General features: G+C 42.2%; 1 protein-coding gene across 2 annotated transcripts; it reads right to left on the bottom strand.

Moving 5' to 3' along the window:
• Positions 1-1,882: 1,882 nt before the first annotated feature.
• LOC124148121 (acylglycerol kinase, mitochondrial-like) lies at positions 1,883-17,466 on the bottom strand. Of its 2 annotated transcripts, XR_007218978.1 has the most exons (15): positions 17,319-17,466; positions 16,857-16,896; positions 15,491-15,570; positions 14,248-14,323; positions 12,858-12,956; positions 12,350-12,382; positions 11,178-11,272; positions 9,451-9,520; positions 8,199-8,278; positions 5,392-5,603; positions 4,832-4,935; positions 3,959-4,029; positions 3,554-3,656; positions 2,312-2,874; positions 1,883-2,266 (listed from the first exon to the last, which is right to left on the bottom strand). XR_007218978.1 is itself a non-coding variant. In XM_048387549.1 (14 exons), the coding sequence occupies exons 1-14, from the start codon at positions 17,426-17,428 to the stop codon at positions 2,761-2,763; spliced, it is 1,287 nt and encodes a 428-aa protein (XP_048243506.1). In that variant the 5' UTR covers positions 17,429-17,466; the 3' UTR covers positions 1,883-2,760. The 2 variants fall into 2 exon arrangements, 1 of the variants encoding a protein (XP_048243506.1); XM_048387549.1 differs by having other exon boundaries at positions 1,883-2,874.
• Between the last annotated feature and the right edge of the window lie 3,433 nt (positions 17,467-20,899).

The raw sequence follows: 20,899 nt of genomic DNA, 5'->3' as shown, positions 1-20,899 counted from the left end.
CCAGTCCTTGTTTTATCCCCTCAGTGACAAACGCCAGGCAGGGAAACAGCATTTAACATCCTTTTGTATGACGTGGTCGTGGATAGAACCCCCGACCTTCTGCTCCCTGGTTGGCCATCTATCCACTACATATTTGTGAAAGTTGGGTGCTACTCATGCCAGGACCGTGTGGTACATGTACGTCCCTCGGGCACTCCCTTCCTGGTCAGCTGCCTGCCGTAGGTTCTGTTCCATGGAGGTCTAGGGTAGGAAAGCAGGAAGCTAGTCGATGGTGTATGTAAGAGTCCGATCAACAGTGGTCTCTGAGAGTCTGATCAATGGTGGGTCCCTGAGAGTCTGATCAATGGTGGGTCCCTGAGAGTCCGATCAACGGTGGGTCTCTGAGAGTCCGATCAATGGTGGGTCTCTGAGAGTCCGATCAATGGTGGGTCTCTGAGAGTCCGATTAATGGTGGGTCTCCCTGAGAGTCCGATCAATGGTGGGTCCCTGAGAGTCCAATCAACGGTGGGTCTCTGAGAGTCCGATCAATGGTGGGTCCCTGAGAGTCTGATCAATGGTGGGTCCCTGAGAGTCAGATCAACGGTGGGTCCCTGAGAATCCGATCAACGGTGGGTCTCTGAGAGTCCGATCAATGGTGGGTCTCTGAGAGTCCGATCAATGGTGGGTCTCTGAGAGTCTGATCAATGGTGGGTCTCCCTGAGAGTCCGATCAATGGTGGGTCTCTGAGAGTCCGATCAATGGTGGGTCTCTGAGAGTCCGATTAATGGTGGGTCTCCCTGAGAGTCTGATCAATGGTGGGTCCCTGAGAGTCCGATCAACAGTGGTCTCTGAGAGTCTGATCAATGGTGGGTCCCTGAGAGTCCGATCAATGGTGGGTCTCTGAGAGTCCGATCAATGGTGGGTCCCTGAGAGTCCTATCAATGGTGGGTCCCTGAGAGTCCTATCAATGGTGGGTCTCTCACAAAACATATCTTCAAATGTCCTCCTTCCAGGATATAGAATAGTCACACAGGAAATGGGTTACCATGGTTACCATGGTTACCTAGACACAAATGAAGCAGTTTAGATCAAACAAACTTACCAAATGCACTGATCAAAATATTTGTGTCCGCCACAACCAGCAACATCACTTAGATAACTTGAAGGCAAGACTATTTAGTCTGATGCTGTATTTATTGTTTACATTGTGATCTGGTTGAGACAAAACAAATATCTGTTTGTACAGTCAACGATTGTCAGCTTTGGCCCCGACTTGATTATTTTTTTACTGCCTTAAATGTTGCTGATTACAGAATAACTCGCTGAAGTGATGATAGAGAATCTACAGTAAATGCGTATCATGATATGACCGATTCGATACCTCAATTTGCAAACCATCAACTGTCACCCATAGAAAATGTAAATACTTCACAACATAATAATTTTAATCCAACAATTAATCGTGCTTATTTCTTGATAAATACAAAATTGTGTATTCATAGAGATGGAGGCTATATATGCCTGCTAAAGTTACTAATAGTCTTATCCAATATTTTTACCTAATTTTAAACAGAATTTTCAAATCTTGGTTTAATTAATAATGGATTCAGACGAGTCCATTTTTTATGCGATGGATGATGATAGATCTGCACATATATACTACTCAAATGAAGTTAAGGAACACTCAATTCTTTCATATTGCGGGGCGGTCAGGTAGCCTAGTGGTTAAAGCGTTCGCTCGTCACGCCGAAGATCCGGGTTCGATTCCCGACATGGGTACAATGTGTGAAGCCCATTTCTGGTGTCCCCCACCGTGATATTGCTGGAATATTGCTAAAAGCGGTGTAAAACCATACTCACTCACTCTTTCATATTACTATGGTTAATCTATCATGCAATGACAGATTTACCATAATACCGTTAATATAGTGTCCTTGAACTTGTTTTGAGAAGTAGACACCAAGAGTATAGTCTTCACTTGACGTCCCAAACATGACAGAGTAGCATGACCTTGTGTATTATTTTACTGAGATGTATTTTGTATACTATGTACAAATGGTGCCTGTTGTACTCTTACCATGACGCCGACTTCCATACCAATTTGTGCAATGCTTCAAATCATACTCATATTTAATGGTTGATATTGTATACATACACAGTTTTAAAGTAAATCATTACTGAAAAAGAAACGTTGAGTTTTGTATTTTTTCACAGTAATCACACTAAATTATCTATGCATATTTTTGCAGGGCTACAACACACATATAGACACACAAGTATCTTGTACCTACACACACCAGTATCGAGACTGCTGTATGCAAACAGCTTGTACCTACACACACCAGTATCGAGACTGCTGTAGGCAAACAGCTTGTACCTACACACACCAGTATAGAGACTGCTGTAGGCAAACAGCTTGTACCTACACACACCAGTATCGAGACTGCTGTAGGCAAACAGCTTGTACCTACACACACCAGTATCGTGACTGCTGTAGGCAAACAGCTTGTACCTACACACACCAGTATAGAGACTGCTGTAGGCCAACAGCTTGTACCTACACACACCAGTATAGATAATGTATGATAATCTCTCTGCCTTCCACAACAATCCTTCATGAGATATTCTGTACAATCACATATCAACACAAGATATGCACACAGGTCTTCCTGGTGACCTCTGACATCCCCCTGAGGCTATATTGGACATCAGTTGTTCACATTTCAAGGTGCACCTGTTCCGTGTCATTCCGTAAGTTAGAGAACTAGGACAAGATGAACATCATGTGACCGAGACGGGTTGGGAGTAGACGCGCAGCTTGTTGCGCAGCAGGCTGATTGTGATTGGCATTGCCTCAAAGGCCTCCCCGTCGATGTTGAACCACTGACCTTCGCACTGAAAAGGAGAGGTCAAGGTGAGGGAACACGATGGGTTTAACACGGCTTATTTCAGCTTCAGTGGTAGCAAAGGCCAAAGTGACAGATTGTATATGTTTACCACTTGTGAAACTGATGCATTATACCTAGTTTCGTAATCAATGCAAATGTGGCATCAGTGGATCCTGGAACAGCTAAGGGCTGCAACTCTGCAAAGCAGATTATGGTGTCTTCAACCATACATGCCCCTAATGATTGCATGCGTCATAATATTTTACCTGTTACATTTGAAAAAATCACTGATCAGCATCAAAGATTTGTCAAAGGCATATGTGAGATTTTCACTAAATTAGAGTTCAATACAAGAGCATTGGTATGAATACCCCACTCAGACACAGTCCTCCTTTTAGCCCCTTAATGGCAAATGTCAGACAACAAGTACCATCTTTTAACATCTTTTGGTATCGAACCCCGGCCCGGATCGAACCCCGGCCCTTCTGCTCTCCAGGCGGACGCTCTACCACTGGACCATGGAGGCGTTATTTCTTCAAAAGGTCATATCATGATATATAATAGAATGAAACCTAAGAAACAATTAAAACACAAAAATATCATTTGCGATCAACTTCTTTCCATATTATTGTCCAATATGGACTTCTAATAAATGTCATTTAAGACCCAGATAATATACAACTTACAGTTTCTTCATCAGGCACAAGATGCAGAGATTTCACATGTATCTGTTCATTGGAGTCTGTTCCCAGGGGAAGAGTTGTGTCCCTTTCCTTCACTCTCCTCCATCTGATGAGAAACACAGAATATCATTAGGATGTAGAGCTTTTAATCAAACAAAATACTTTCAATTATACCAATTTCCTCGATCTATTTTTACTTAAGAATTCAAATACTGTAAAAATAATAAACTCTTACAAAATTGAAGTCACAGTCAACCAAAATGGAGGTTGCTGTGACGTGGCTGTGAATGTGACTGGGCTCCGTCTTGTTATGGTTGTTTTCTCTATTATTTACAGAACACCGGAACATGGCTGTAATTTTTGTACTGCTGCATCAAAACATTTATGCAAGTATTTCAAAAGACATACCCTTCCGATATTAACTCCTGTCGGCCAGGTTCTTTAGGTCCAATGCCAACCGCTAATGATGGGACTGCATTCTGAAACATCAATCTTGTGTATAAAAGAGCCTTTTCAACAAACCAGTGACATATATCTACTCCGATCTACAGCAGGGCTCTACTTCGTAGTCCACCTGACCCAGAATGTGTGGAGTTATTTCCCCTTATTCCCATTGTGGCGTGATGTCCTTTACTCATCTCATGGTACATATAATAGAATGAGTGAGTGTGGGTTTACGCTATCAATATTCATGCCATTTCAGGCTGGGCTACACACATTGTACCCATATGGGTAATTGAACCCGGATCTTCTGTGTGACGAGCGAACGCCACAAGGCTACCCAGCCGCCCACAATTTATTAGAACAGTCTTTGGTAACACATCACTTTTCCTGCAAGCAACATACAGCATCTGTTGAAATATCAACTGATGGCAGCTCTTATAGAGACATAGTAGTATATAATCCCAGGCCTTCGCCATCTTGTTGGGCTTCTAAACCTAAGAAAAGGAAGTACATTTCTAAGAATAAGACCCATGAAGATCTGGGTCAGAATAGGTCTTCAGCAACCCATGTTTGCTTTTAAAGGCGACTATGCTTGTCGTAAGAGGCGACTAATGGGATTGGGTGGTCTGGCTCGCTGAGTTGGTTGATGCATGGCAACATATTCCAATTGCGTGGATCATGATGTCAATCATTGGATTGTAAATAAATGTGTCTGGACCAGACAGAGTGCTGTCATATAGCTGGAATATTGCGGCATTAAACAACAAACTCTTAAACAAGAAATCTTTCTTCCAAATTAAAAAAATAAAAAATGTTAATTTATTTGGAAGGGATTACCTCTTTCTTGTAATTGGAAGACATGATGGTAAGCTCGACTGCAGAGATATCTCTCTCCTGTTCAGCATCTGCAGAGCTGTCCATGACAAAGTCACTTGTTGCCACTAGAAAGAGAGAGAATGGACATTGTAGTTACTATACAGTCTCAAGACAGCATTATAAGATTAGGTAGGCCTGGTACAGCTGAACCAGAAACTCGTGTTGTGAACGTCAATGTAAATACTGATGCTGTCCTTCCTAGGCAGACATAGCCGACTAATCCAATGTTTGGTCTCTATTTACAACCACGCTGTCTCATCTACATCAACATAATGACAATAAAAGCAGGTTCCCATACAATAGGACCGACATCTTGCAATTTTCTAATAAAAAATACATTTTCCAAACATTTTTTCTTATCTGGAATTGATGTTATTAATGCAACTAAAAATTATTACAAGGACAATTATTCACTTGATATGACTTTCGATCAATGAATTTAAGGACAATTCTTTAAGTCTTCTACAAATTTCAAATTTGTCAGATTTATTGGACCAATCAGCCAAAATAACCATTGTTACCAGGAGGTTTAGGGGACTGGTTGTACAGCAAACCCAGCCAGCTCCACGTCCGGGACTTCGGCGGCGCTTCCACTTTGGGAGCCACGAGTTTGGTGTTCTCTGGTGTGGCCTCCACGTATGTCATCTTCCCATTGAAGGTGGCCGGCCAGTCGTTCCTCAGAGTGGTCCGGATGTATGTCCAGTAGTGCTTCAGTGGACCGAAATACCAGTTCCTGGAACCCAGAGTTGATGGTGCTCTACTTCAAGTAAACATGGCATAATACCCATTTGAAAGGGTAGAAAGATCGTCTGTAGTAACCTACCAGTTTCTATGTGCATTTACACAAATCACAAGTTGATTGGACATTCGAAACAATGGGATGTCACACTGCTTCACTGTTGAGAATAATAACATGTGATGTCATTGTTCATGAAATCAACAATATTGATAACACAACATCATCTAATCAATCAGATGACTTTAGTGATGTTTCTGTGTAGGGAAGACTTTTATATACGTTTTTTCAGTTTCTTTCTTGAAATGCCAATAAGTAATATATAGAAGATGTTGCTGTGTAGGGTAGACATGAGTAGTATACTCACTGCCAAAAGAAACGCAACCATAAGAAACACATAGAGAAGTATGTACGTTAAGAAGAGATGTTTCCAATGTGTACTTTTTAATGAAAAAACTAACCACAAGAGGTACCACAGAGTGTTTTTATTCTTATCACGATATGCTGCACGTGATTTCCAAACTAATCCTGCACGAGTGAGTGAGTGAGTATGGTTTTACGCCGCTTTTAGCAATATTCCAGCAATATCACGACGGGGGACACCAGAAATGGGCTTCACACATTGTACCCATGTCGGGAATCGAACCTGGGTCTTCGATGTGGCGTGCGAACGCTTTAACCACTAGGCTACCCGACCCCCCCTAATCCTGCACGAGACAAATGGTGCATCGAGTCGTGGGTCTATGAGTTCACATGTGAGTTGTTCATGAGGGTTGGTTAACACAACATTACATAATGTTCGTTAGTGCATCGAACCAATCTAATATCTCTGGAATACGAACTCTTCATATATTAACCAACAAGCGAGGTGTTCGCGTTTCTTTTGTCGGTGAGTATATATAGAAGATGCAATTAGAAACTTGGAGTTATGGATTATGTGTCCCTTGTGAATGAGTGAGTGAGTGAGCATGGTTTTACGCCGCTTTTAGCACTATTCCAGCAATATCACGGCGGGGGACATAAGAAATGGGCTTCACACATTGTACCCATGTCGGGAATCGAACCCGGGTCTTCAGCGTGACAAGCAAACGCTTTAACCACTAGGCTACCCGACCCCTCCTTGTGTATGAACGACCCGGGAAAATAATCTGTCATTCTTCATAGTTCCTTGGCTATTCTCTAAAATCATCACCATGATAATACATGTTGATACGCCAATGATGCTATACTACGTGTCAATGATGTCATCTTTTCAGAAGGCCTAAAACTTTGCAAAATAATCACCATGCAATGTCTACTGATGATGGATGACAGATGATAATGATTAAAGCTCAGGCTAAAGCAGCAGTACTATTAAAAGTTGATTGAGTAAGTTTACAGCTGCTTTGAACAATATTTTATTTATAGTCTTGGCAAGCCATTGGCTACAATGGTCACTGACATACACCATTTGGTGTGATCCACAAGGACAAGTGTCAGGCTGGCAACCAAGAATCATAATCAGGGTCAATCTGAGATCACAGCTGACCATAACTGGAACTTCCCATGACTTGTTTGTTTGTTTGTGTGTTTGTATGTTTGTTTAACAACACACTCAGCAATATTCCAGATGTATGATGGCAGTCTGTAAATAATCAAGAGCATCGATCCACACAACTGGGAGATGACATGCATCAACTAAGTCAGCAAGCCTGGCCAAAACCGATCCTGTTAGTCGCTTCTTACGACATGCATAGTCGCCTCTCATGGCAAGCAAGGGTTCCTGAAGACCTATCATACCCCGGATCATCACAGGTTTACCACAACTGAGGAACTTGATGGCCTCTTAAACTACTCGACTATGAGAAGTCACTTTTAAACAACAGCCCTATACAATAGGAGTGTACCTTTGTGAAGAAATGGAACAATTGCTGTAGACACTTATCAATGTTTCTCTGCACTGTGAAGTGGCACTTTAGACCACTGGGCACACATCCCCCAAAGATCAGGTGAGCTAACACACTACCTGCTTGCCTATACCACCACCACACAGTAACCATCTTCCCGAGGCAAGAGAGTTAACTGACTATAAAGTCCAGTTTCCACCCTTGCCGAACTAGGCTGGAATTACTGGGCTCGATCGTAGCGCCACCAGTGGCTATTACCAGTTATGTCCCTTCTAAGCCTCTCCTATAGACCAATTAGATTCCACCTCTCGCATCACTTGCGTTACCTTCACACAAAATGGTGGCGCCGAGTCAGGACGATCTGATTGATAATCAAGATCTCTATTGTGATAAGACAGGTCTTACATCGCGAAATGCATCAAATCACGTGAGCACCTTGATTAAAAACATGAAAAGATGTGGAAAATATCTGCTGACAACGAGTTGGCGGTGCACATGCTTTGCAAATCCTTCAAACGATCGAAATCTGCACGACGTTTACGAACCGGATTTCGATTTCGGTGCGCGATTTCAATTGGACTTTGCATAGACTCATTAGTCCAGCCAAAATGTAACTCCATAATACCAGCCTAGTTTGGCAAGGGTGGAAACTGGACTTTTATAGTCAGTTAACTCTCTTGCCTCGGGAAGATGCACAGTAACCTACTTCAGCTTCCTCTGCTCAGCATCTCGGTAGAGCCCCACCTCCAGGCCGGACACAGCATACGTGGTCTTGCCCTCCTCCCCCTGCGGCCACAAACAACAAGACTTTGTACACCACACACAACCACTGCACTGCCACCATACTGCGTCACTGGTTTACAACAGTCATAGGACAAAATATCTGCATCATATTACACTAAACATAAGTGGATCTTACCACAACTTGTTAGCTTGATATTCAACGCCACACTCGGCAATATTCCAGCTATATGACGGCAGTCTGTAAATTATCGAGTCTGGACCAGACAATCCAGTGATTGGCATCATGAGCATCGATCCACGCAATTGGTATCGATGACACGCATAAACCAAGTCAGCGAGCCTGACCACCCGATCCCCTTAGTCACCTCTTATGACAAGCATAGTCGCCTTTTACGGCAAGCATGGGTTGCTGAAGACCTATTTCTACCCCGGATCTACCCAGGGGGCTCTCAAAATTAGAATTATTATTTTGGTGAAAAAAAAACAGAGTTGAAAGATAAATGTCGTGGTTTATGCTGACAGCCTGAAATGTTTATGTACAACAGATAATTTTTTCCAGAATTAAATTGTCCATAATTAAGGGTGCATATGACACACGATTGTGTATTATACGCGAATAGTCTTGTGTACATTGATCAGATGGAAGGGATGCTAATCGGGATTGTTCACTTGCCAATATATTAGCAAATATCGCCGTGGGCGCTTATTGGAGTGGGGCGCTTACTACGTCGAATACGGTTGTTGCACAATATTTGAAAAGAAAGTAAGAATATTTTATGCATCAGCATCACTCATTTTCACCGTTTGCATTTCAAAGTGGCATCATTGATACAGCAGAGTGATGACATCAACTTAACATCAGCCGAGATTTAACAGATAAGATATCTCACAGCCTGGGGTTAGTGAGTGAAACACTGAAACATTGAGTGAGTGAGTGAGTGAGTTGGGTCTGATCCAGCTTTGAACAGTATTCGCATTATATCACGGTCTCTCAGCCATCTGTGATTGGAAAGCCTTAAGATGTGTCCTACTTTCATGAAATAAATGAGGACAGGTATGGTGCTGACAACGAAGGGTCATAACCTGGGCTTGTCTAGGATTCAAACTAAGGGAAGACACTGTGTGCACCAAATAGCAGGACCTTAGCCCACAGGACCAACCCATGCACCGTGTGACACAGCGGGTCAGATTACGATGTGGCCTTGTATGCCCACCTCTATCTTCATCACGTCAAACTGGCTCGTCTCTCCCTTGATGATCGCCATGGCAGACTCGGCAATTAGTCTGGAAATAGAAGTAAAGATAAGTTCACTTTTCTTAACTTAAAAAATACAAGGAACAGGTGAGGTGAAATGGAGTGAGTGAGTGAGTGAGTGAGTGAGTATACAATTGAGTAATGCATACAAAGTTATAAATTAAAACAAATTTGTCAAACATTTTTGGGCATAACAATAACCTCCTCCAGCAATGGGGATTTGGGGGTTAAAATGAGTGATGAGGCTAGAGCCTTGTTTCCTCCTGCTGTGACCCCTCACCAGACTTGACTACCTCCAGATGCCAACGATAAACCAGAAATATTGCAAACTGTCACATAAAACAACACTCACTCACTCATGAGATATAAAGGACATAAATATACTACTGACTGCCTTCATTCATTGATTCATGTGTCAAGGCTTGTTCTTGTACCCTCACAGTGTGAATCATTGCTCACATACTGATCACTGGATTGTCTGGTCCAGACTCAATTATTTACATGCCACTATCATGTAGCTGTAATATTGCTGAGTGCAGCATTAAACAACAAACAAACAAACAAACACACACTGAATTTTAATCAATACCATCCAAGTCGTGATCTACATAAAACTATTAGTACCACATAACCTCTGATGCAGCTGTTCAAAAACAGAAGTTCTGTGTCATGTATTTCACGACAGATTAAATTCAGAAAACGGGGTGGGGTCGGCCTCCTCAGGAGCTGCCTAAGCCCAGTTCCCTCCCCATAATAAAAAAACTAATCCCCAATGCATGACACCTTCATTACCCTCCGAGCATCGAGAGCAGGGGATATAGTCTAATTGTGAGAAGCTTGGTCATGAAATAGTGGACATAGCAGTTGCATACTCGACACTGAAACAACTTCTTTACTCTAAAATAGGCAACAGGTCGGTGAATGGACCAAATACTGTAAAACGTGAAATGAATGTGTCTCCAAAAGAATGCGACCGCTGGCCCCTAGCCAAAAATGCGACTCAATATGAATGCAACACCTCCTCTCAAGCATCAGTGGATTTATATCAAAACAAAACGTCCTCTGTCAGGTTTACAGGAGAATCCTCACCTTTATCCAACCTTACATTAATCCAATCACACACCAAATAGCACCGCTTATTAGCGCTGAGTAGAGTACTTCAGCTAAAACAATACGTGCGGCTGGCTCGTGTCGGCCTTTGATGCAGTCGCAAAGAGCAAAGACACTGTGTTGGGTGGCGTCTGTCTGGACTTGCAGGTGTGATCAGTGATGACATGAGTGAGTAGAACGCTTGTCTTGACCCCAGCAGTGACGATTCACAGGATGTGATTAGTGTTTGAATGACATTGTTTATATACTTGTAACAAGTGCTGCTCAATAAACAGTGATGTGGAATACATAGTTGTTTGTTTTCAGCGTATGTCTAAGTTGGTATTTCTCCTATCCAAAATGTCTTATTGTTGATATAAATGTGATCTTTAATAATGCGAGCGAAGACCACTCACATTTTTCGCATTTAATTCACGCTCGCATAAATATAAGGATTTACAGTATTTGTTTGCCTTATGATGAATAAACAATCTTCATTTCTTCCAACAGATTTGTGTTATCCCTGTTCAAGAATAACTTGAACGCTTTTGTACATGTGAGTCCTACAAGCTGGAATAAACAGGACAAGCTGCTAACCTGACTTGATTCAGATCGGTTCCAAACAGCAACTTGGCAAACCGATTTGTCTTGCCAAGGGGGATAACTCCAACAGGTATATTGTTCCGGAAGTGCTGCGAAAGGAAATGGAAGTAATTTGAGTGATTTGATAAAAATGTAATGTCACATCAGCTGTTTCAACCACATAGCAATGCAATTCCAGCATTTTTACTTTTAAAGATTTAAAAACTGAATTCACGAAAAGAAGTTTAATCTTTATTAGAGGCGGACATAAAGGCTCTCACAATAATTCCATCAAGATGCCACTTAGGTGTGACACTGTTGGCACAGCGAGGCCAAGGTGCCACTTAGGCATGACACTGCTGGCACAGCGAGGCCAAGATGCCAACTTAGGCATGACACTGCCGGCACAGTTAGGCCAAGATGCCACTTAGGTGTGACACTGCCGGCACAGCGAGGCCAAGGTGCCACTGAGGCGTGACACTGCTGGCATAGCGAGGCCAAGATGCCACTTAGGTGTGACACTGTTGACACAGCGAGGCCAAGGTGCCACTTAGGTGTGACACTGCCGGCACAGCGAGGCCAAGATGCCACTTAGGTGTGACACTGTCGGCACAGCGAGGCCAAGATGCCACTTAGGTGTGACACTGCCGGAACAGCGAGGCCAAGGTGCCACTTAGGTGTGACACTGTCGGCACAGCGAGGCCAAGGTGCCACTTAGGTGTGACACTGTCGGCACAGCGAGGCCAAGGTGCCACTTAGGTGTGACACTGTCAGCACAGCGAGGCCAAGGTGCCACTTAGGTGTGACACTGTCGGCACAGCGAGGCCAAGGTGCCACTTAGGTGTGACACTGTCGGCACAGCGAGGCCAAGGTGCCACTTAGGTGTGACACTGCCGGAACAGCGAGGCCAAGGTGCCACTTAGGTGTGACACTGTCGGCACAGCGAGGCCAAGATACCACTTAGGTGTGACACTGCCGGCACAGCGAGGCCAAGGTGCCACTTAGGTGTGACACTGCCGGCACAGCGAGGCCAAGATGCCACTTAGGTGTGACACTGCCGGCACAGCGAGGCCAAGGTGCCACTTAGGTGTGACACTGTCGGCACAGTGAGGCCAAGATGCCACTTAGGTGTGGGTCAGCTGAAAACAGAGTTACACAAGCAGATAAGTTCTACTGATGCCACTCACCTTGTCTTCTTTCCTCATCAAGCCTGTGACAGCCTGCCAACAGGAAGAACAAGTCAGGGAGATGGAGCAGGAACAGGAACAGGAACAGAATGTCTGTTTAAGTCCTTATTCCATTCTCTACAAATAACTTAACCTTTGCCATAACTTACATCCAAAACATATATCCCAAAAGGCCTTGTCAAAACGAAGTTGATAACAATTGTCAATCTAGTTTCAATTTTGCTACCTTCCACCTTTCGGAAACTTTGAACAATGATTGGTTGAATTGGCTAGATCACTAGTTCAACAGCAAAAATAAAACAAAAGGTACCGCTCTGACATTGGCATGCGGTTCAAAGCAAACAATCATGAACTGCGATCTATGAATGACCACATGTTGTTTATTCATTTTGCTCCTATGTTATTAAGTTCATTTATTATTGAGGATACAGAGATTTAAAAGGTCAAACAATAAATCTGTTGAGATCAAAGAAAATAATGGATGTACAACCAACACAGATGCACGTACCTCCAGCAGAGTGCCGTCACCTCCGGCAATGATGATGGCGTCGGTGTCCTGGGACTCCAAGACCTTGATAAACTCCTTTACTTGACCTTCATACTCCGTCTAGAAACACATGATGTCAGCCATGTAGGACAAATGGAAAGATTAACCTGTCACAAAGCAACAATAATTTGCCACCAGATCATAAAACATCTATTGAACCATACTCCTGTGGTACCCATCCTTACGCCACTTTCTGAAGGAGCAGTTCACATCAAATTGCAAATGATCTCCAATCTTACTGAACTTAATATTAAAAAGAAAACCGCAAAGGCATTTACAAGCACGAACAGAAGCATCCACATACCCACTTTTCCTGATTACCCCAGAAACATGTATCATGAACCAGAGAGGCGGTCGGGTAGCCTAGTGGTTAAAGCGTTCGCTCCTCACGCCAAAGACCCGGGTTCAATTCCCGACATGGGTACAATGTGTGAAGCCCATTTCTGGTGTCCCCTGTCGTGATATTGCTGAAATATTGCTAAAAGCGGCGTAAAACCAAACTCACTCACTCACTCATGAACCAGTTTAACTTTAACACCTCACGTGACAATACGGACAGTTGACCTCACACATGCCCAGTGCCGTACAACTGTGAGACAGACAGTCCCATGCCTCTAGCTACCTTAATAACAAAATTATAAGAATTCTGGTTTAATGAACACACTGGAATTAATCCAAAGTTTCTTGAAATTTGAACCTTGTTTCATAATTTGACACTTAGTAACCTTGACCTTATACGGAAGTCACTGGAAAGTTGATGTGACTGAGACCCCACCTCAGAGATCATGCATACTAAGTTTCATCGAATTCCGTTCATAAATACTGATGTTATCGTGTACACAAGCTTTTCATACCTTGACCTTCACTGTCATCCAATCATATGTCAGGAGTATTCCCCAGGAGTAAACAGGAATTATATCAGGTATATTCATATACATACGACCATTGAAGATCCGGGGTAGAATAGGTCTTCAGCAACCCACGCTTGCCATAAATGGGACTATGCTTGTCGGAAGAGGCGACTAACGGGATCGGGTGATCAGGCTCGCTGTCAGCCATCTTATCACAATTACGTAGATCGATGATCATGATGTCAATCACTGGATCGTCTGATCCATACTTGATTATTTACAGACCGCCGTCGTATAGCTGGAATATTGCTGAGTGCGGCATTAAACAAACAAACAAATCATATACATGCATCTCTAATAAGTGTGTGATTAGAAAACCAATTAGGGCAGGGGCAGAGTTCTCATTTGAACAAACACATTTACTGATTTAGCAGCCTCCTGTTTAATGTGAACCCTTGAAGATGCAGAAGACGTGACAGCCGATGGATGAATCACAATACCTTGACAACGTTCACCTCCATCCCAGCCAGATACAAGATGGGGGCAGCAGTCTTGGTGAATAGTTTGGTCCCCTTTCTGTATGAAAACACATTGAGAAAAGGAGATACGCAGAAGGAAATATGCCAGACAGACATGTTAACATCACAGTAACTGAGAAACTTGGGTTTACACTTCCTGAACAGTTTTTCAGTTGTATCACAGGGTGTCAGCTAATTTGAGAGAGGAACGCCCCAAACCCATTCACAGATAATACCCAGCTTGGTGCAATCCATGAGTGAGTGAGTGAGTGAGTGAGTGAGTGAGTGAGTGAGTGAGTGAGTGAGTGAGTAGTTTTAGCTTGGTGCAATCCATGAGTGAGTGAGTGAGTGAGTGAGTGAGTGAGTGAGTGAGTGAGTGAGTGAGTGAGTAGTTTTAACGCCGCCTTTAACAGTATTCCAGTTATATCGCAGCGTGTCAGCTTAATGTGGGAGGAAAGCCCAAAGTGATGCAGGTCTCTGACGTTTACCACTTCGGTGAAACCCACGAGCATGGGTATGGTGCTGACAAACCTAGAAACATAATCGGGGCGAACCGGGATTCCAACCCACAATCATAGGTTTCTGGCGTGCCCAACTCTGCACAGCGAATCGCAGCGCTTTGGACGACTGGGCCACCCGTGCCCCCTGCAATCCATGAACATTGGTGCGGTTGTGGCAGACCAACCACATCATAACTGCAGCAATGATCTGAACCTACAACCAGGAGATCCTGACTTAACTAAGGGATCCAATATGTTGCACCTCAGACCACTAGGCCATCATTCAACAGAATGACAGCCTGGCCCTCATAAACAGTTTCCTGGGTGAACACACAATGCAATTTAGAAAGTGGTCAAGTGTAACAAATGTTATATTTGGGATAACACTTTTGGGTTGAGTCCCATCTGGGATTCAAACCCACACTGCAAGAGTGAGGCACCTAATCGGCCATGGGAGCTGTGCCAATTTACACTTGTCAGAGGGGTACACAAAGTATGTGATCTAGACTACCACTTGGCGGACTTTCATTTTTGTGGAAGCCTCGGTGGCTGAGTGGGTTAGATCGCTGACTTTGAGTGCTGGCGATTAGGTGTCTCACTCAGGCAGTGTGGGTTCGAATTCCGTATGGGACTCAACCCCCCAAAAAGTACTAGAATCTGTACTTTACTAAGAAAGTGTTATCCCAAATATAACATTTGTTACAGTTTCCTGTGTGTCTACGTACCCTCCTTTCACTGCAGGGTTGAGGAAGACAGTCACTCGACGTGGTTTCTCGTTAAATCCTAGGATTTTACTGCCATATTCCTAGACAAAAAGAATCAGTTGTTTTATTGATTTTTTATCATGTTATTATTTCTCCTAAGCATAAGCATGAGATCACCACTCTTAACTACTTTCCACTCACAATACGGCAGGGGGCACCAGAAATGGGCTTCGCAAATTGTTCATATGAGAAATTGAACCTCGTCTGTGGCAACAAGTCAACACTTAAACCGCTAGGCTAACTCACTACATAAACACACACAAACACACCTTCATTAGCCAGCTCTTTCACCAACTGTTTGGTGGAGGGAACCATTTCTGCCCTGGAATCCCCACTTTGGGGATATTCTGTAATCATGGTCACTATGGTTACATGTAGTGTATTTAACTTTTTACACTAATCATGACTGGATAAAATACTAAAAATAAGGGAGCCCATAGCAACACAGCATCACCTATAGCAACACAGCATCACCCTTAGCAACACAGCATTTCATCCGCATTCAATATCTCATCTATCAACTCCACCCCTGCCGACTTGCGATATCTCACAAATGATATAAAACTACAATCATTAATTTGTCAAGTTAAGCAAATTTAGCAAGGTTTCATGATACTTAAGGATTGAAGTTGTATTTGTTGCCATTCAACATCAGCTGATGAAGACAGTGCCTCAGATAAGCAAATTCTATGATGCACGAGGTCACTGGCTACCATGGCTATAGTCATGCATTTGCACGGGTTATAGCTGAAACGTCACCTCAGCAAAACTTCACCGAACGAAAACAGCACCGATTGGCGAAAACCTCACCTCATCTAAAGCAAAAAAGGCTACAATTGCCTGGCGAAAATGGCACCTTATTTTTTTTTAACCTTGGTACTGAAATACTTGCTGACTCTGATTGGGAGACGCAACTAAACTTATTGTGAAAACATCACATGCTTTGATTACCTTTACTCAAATTAACTCCATGTCAAGGTGATACTGAGTCTGGCGGAAATGTCAAGAAATTAGACTACAGGTATACTATATATTTAATATTTATTTGAGTAAGTAGGAAACAAATAGTAATTTTATGGATATTTCATATATATCTCCCATTTCTGCCAGCAGATAAGATGCCGTTTTGCCTGAGAAATCGGTGACGTTTTGCTGAGGTGCCGTTTTAGCCTGCATCCCATTTAAACATTTTGTGATACAGAGTTCTAAAAACATATATTTGGCATAACAATATTATAATGATATTAATGTTGATGTCTCATTTTAATAATCAATTATTACTGTTTACATAATTAAGATTGGTAATAGTTCAAAGTATATATATTACCACTGCCTCTGCACAGAATGCCCTCCTGATCAACTCCTCTCTGAAGAAAAAAATCCACAGACGATAATGATATAAATTTTAACCTTAGAACGCATGTCTAATGTACAGGTCCAGAGAGAGTGAGACTGGCGTATCATGCTATCAACTGAACGTAGTGAAGGTTGTGGAGCTTCATATTTGCAGCTACAATTTGCTGCACTGCCACGGCTTTAGCTGTTTAGTGCTTGTCCAACCAGCTACTCGTCAAATACAGATATTGGCACAGTTCAGTTTACAGTACGTGAATAATACAGAACAGGTGATGTAAAGGAGACGCACCAATGACACACCATTTACAGCTAGTTACAAACACGCAACGTTTGAAATCGGTATGACATCTAAAGGTTACGAATAGCGCGAACTAGCATGATCGAAAACCGAACAAAATACAACGTAATATTTCGTGTTCATTGCATTACTTACGCCCTTTTTTCTTTAGCAAATTGAATTCCATACACACACAGACATGCACCAAATGTTGATTTCTTCCAGTGGGTCCGAATAGTTTTCGCTGACTTAATGATGAAAGCCATGTCATTTTTCAGTTACTGCTCGCACATGTAATTTCAAGGGAGATAACTCCAGGAAACTATGTGAAAATACCGCTAAAATAATAAATACTTTAGTTTCAGGGTCACATGAAGAAAGAAATTCAGTAAACTTGAGCTTTCTGGTATAGTTCCTAGTATGTGCTGCACATGGCAGAAATGTTAATTCATCACTTGACAGTCATCATGCATGCCCAATTCATCACTTGACAGTCATCATGCATGCCCAACCCATCACTTGACAGTCATCAAGCATGCCCAATTCATCACTTGACAGTCATCACGCATGCCAAACTCATAACTTGACAGTCATCAAGCATGCCCAATTCATCACTTGACAGTCATCAAGCATGCCCAATTCATTAATTGACAGTCATCAAGCATGCCCAATTCATCACAAGACATGCTCATCAAGCATGCCCAATTCATCACTTGACAGTCATCAAGCATGCCCAATTCATCACTTGACAGTCATCATGCATGCCCAATTCATCACTTGACAGTCATCAAGCATGCCCAATTCATCACTTGACAGTCATCAAGCATGCCCAAATTCATCACTTGACAGTCATCATGCATGCCCAACTCATCACTTGACAGTCATCAAGCATGCCCAATTCATCACTTGACAGTCATCATGCATGCCCAATTCATCACTTGACAGTCATCAAGCATGCCCAATTCATCACTTGACAGTCATTAAGCATGCCCAGTTCATCACTTGACAGTCATCATGCATGCCCAATTCATCACTTGACAGTCACCAAGCATGCCCAATTCATCACTTGACAGTCATCATGCATGCCCAATTCATCACTTGACAGTCATCAAGCATGTCCAATTCATCACTTGACAGTCATCAAGCATGCCCAGTTCATCACTTGACAGTCATCAAGCATGCCAAACTCATCACTTGACAGTCATCAAGCATGCTCTGATAGGTTTATTCTCCTACAGTGTTTCATTGAATGATATCTGACCACGAGTCGTTAGTCTCCGTGCAGTGTTTTATTGTACGATAAATGATGAGCCGTTTATTTCTTAATTATAAGCTTGACAGTCATCTTGTATGCCTAGTTAAGGCTCGACAGTCATCTTGTATGCAAAAGTTATCATGCGTTCCCAATTAAAGGCTTGAGTCATCTTGCATGCCCAATTTGTGTCTTGACAATCATCCTGCATGTCCAATTTGTGTCTTGACAATCATCCTGCATGTCCAATTTGTGTCTTGACAGTCATCCTGCATGTCCAATTTGAGTCTTGACAATCATCCTGCATGTCCAATTTGACTCAAGGGTCAGGATGCATGACAAGTTCATGGTTTGAAGGTCAACATGCTCGACCAATTCAAAAATTGACAGTCAGAATGTATGCAAATTCATGAACTGACAGTCCACATGCATGGCCAATCAATAGCTTGGCAGTAAACAGGCTCAACCAATTCATTACACGGCAGTCAGCAGAGTTCAACAATTCATAGATTGACAATCCGTATGAACAACCTATTCATAGATTGACAATCCGTATGAACAACCTATTCATGGCTTGACAATCCGTATGAACAACCTATTGATGGCTTGACAGTCAGTCTGAACTGAAACAGCAAATATAGACTGTCAGGTGCATAGTCCCTATAAATGACCAATTATCTTGCAAGAAAAGTCACTGGTGGGAAAGTCTTTCTGTCTGACAATGGAAGAATCTGGTTCTATCTCCATTTTTCTGACAAGAGAATGATATTTAGTAAGAAACAACAAAACATCAGGTAATTGCTTTCTTTTTATTCATATTATTAGTACATTTAGAATTAAAGGCACAAAATATATGTAACAATATATATGAGTATTATTTCCATTTAAGAATACATCCCATACATGCTGTTATTTCCTATATACACCAGTTGATATGATAACAGAATATGATAACATGGAAATGTGAGAATGTACATATAACATCAGGTAGATCATCTTCCTGAGGCAAGGGTGTTAACTGACTTTAAAAGTCCAGTTTCCACCCTTGCCGAACTAGACTGGAATTACTGGGCTCGATCGTTGTGCCACCAGTGGCTATTACCAGTTATGTCCCACCAATGGTGGCGCCCAGTCAGGATGATCTGATCTATAACCAAGATCTACATTGTGATAAAACGGGTCTTACATCGCGAAATGCATCAAATCACGTGAGCACCTTGATTAAAAACATGAAATGATTTGGAAAATATCTGCTGACGAGTTGGCGGTGCACATGTTTTGCAAATCCTGCAATCGATCGAAATCTGAACAACAGTTTACGAACCGGATTTTGATTTCGGTGCACGATTTTGATTGGACTATTCATAGACTCGTTAATCCAGCCAAACTCTAACTCCATAATACTAGCCTATTTCGGCAAGGGTGGAAACTGGACTTTTATAGTCAGTTAACTCTCTTGCCTCGGGAAGATGCAGGTAGATATACGGTACAAGACACCAGAGAATTTTGCATATTAATGTCATGGAATACACTTTGGTTTGGACGGAGTACAGTATCACACTTACACCAGTAAATATGTAGATACATAGCAGACGGCAGTGTCATACATTGCATCTACACACAGATACGACCAACACATGCCATCAGTTAGTACAGTGGAAAATATATATGACTGATAGAGATTCAGCTTAGAGAACCAGGGACCAAATATGGCAGATGAACAATCCTTGATGCATCCTTCTTCGGCCACGGTCCATTCAGAGTGCTGAGGCCCTAGCTGTCTGTTACCCACACTAGTGTGTTAGGCCTCATACTTAGAACTTACCGTATTTGACGTAATTAGCGCCCTGCTCTAATAAGCGTTCACGGCGATATTTGCTAATATATTGGCTAGTGAACAATCCCAATTAGCACCCCTTCCGATTGATTAAAGTACACAAGACTTATTTATTCGCGTATAATACACACTCGTGCGTTATATGCACCCTTAATTATGGGCAATTAAATTCTGGAAAAATATATCTGTCGTACATAAACATTTCAGGCTGTCAGCATAAACCTCAAAATTTATCTTTCAAACCTTTTTTTTCACCAAAATAATATTCTAATTTTGAGAGCGCCCTTGGCGCTTATTACGTCGAATACGGTACATATGTTTCAAACATCTTTCACACATTTCTTTCACACATTTAACAATCAACACACCTTTCTCTACACCATGGCTTCAGTTTATTAATAGATTTAACAAAGGAGCATTCTTATGAACATCTTCGATTTAAATTCACATTTCTAATTGATGAGAAGTATCCATCTTATCACATTATCCAGAGTTGGGTTATGGTTCTTTGTAACTAACATCGTTGTGATCTTTCATGTCTTCCAGTAAAAATACAGTACCCTACATCCAGATAGAGACCTCTACAAGATAATTATATACAAAATCAGATCACTTAAGTGTTGTTATGTAGAACACTGCTTCCTAAAT

This window comes from Haliotis rufescens, unplaced genomic scaffold (assembly GCF_023055435.1).
Source record: "Haliotis rufescens isolate VD_foot unplaced genomic scaffold, xgHalRufe1.0.p SCAF_7, whole genome shotgun sequence".
In the NCBI taxonomy this organism is placed as follows: Eukaryota; Metazoa; Mollusca; class Gastropoda; order Lepetellida; family Haliotidae; genus Haliotis; species Haliotis rufescens.
The sequence above is the reverse complement of the archived record's forward strand: the minus strand, read 5'-3'. Positions and strand labels throughout refer to the sequence as shown.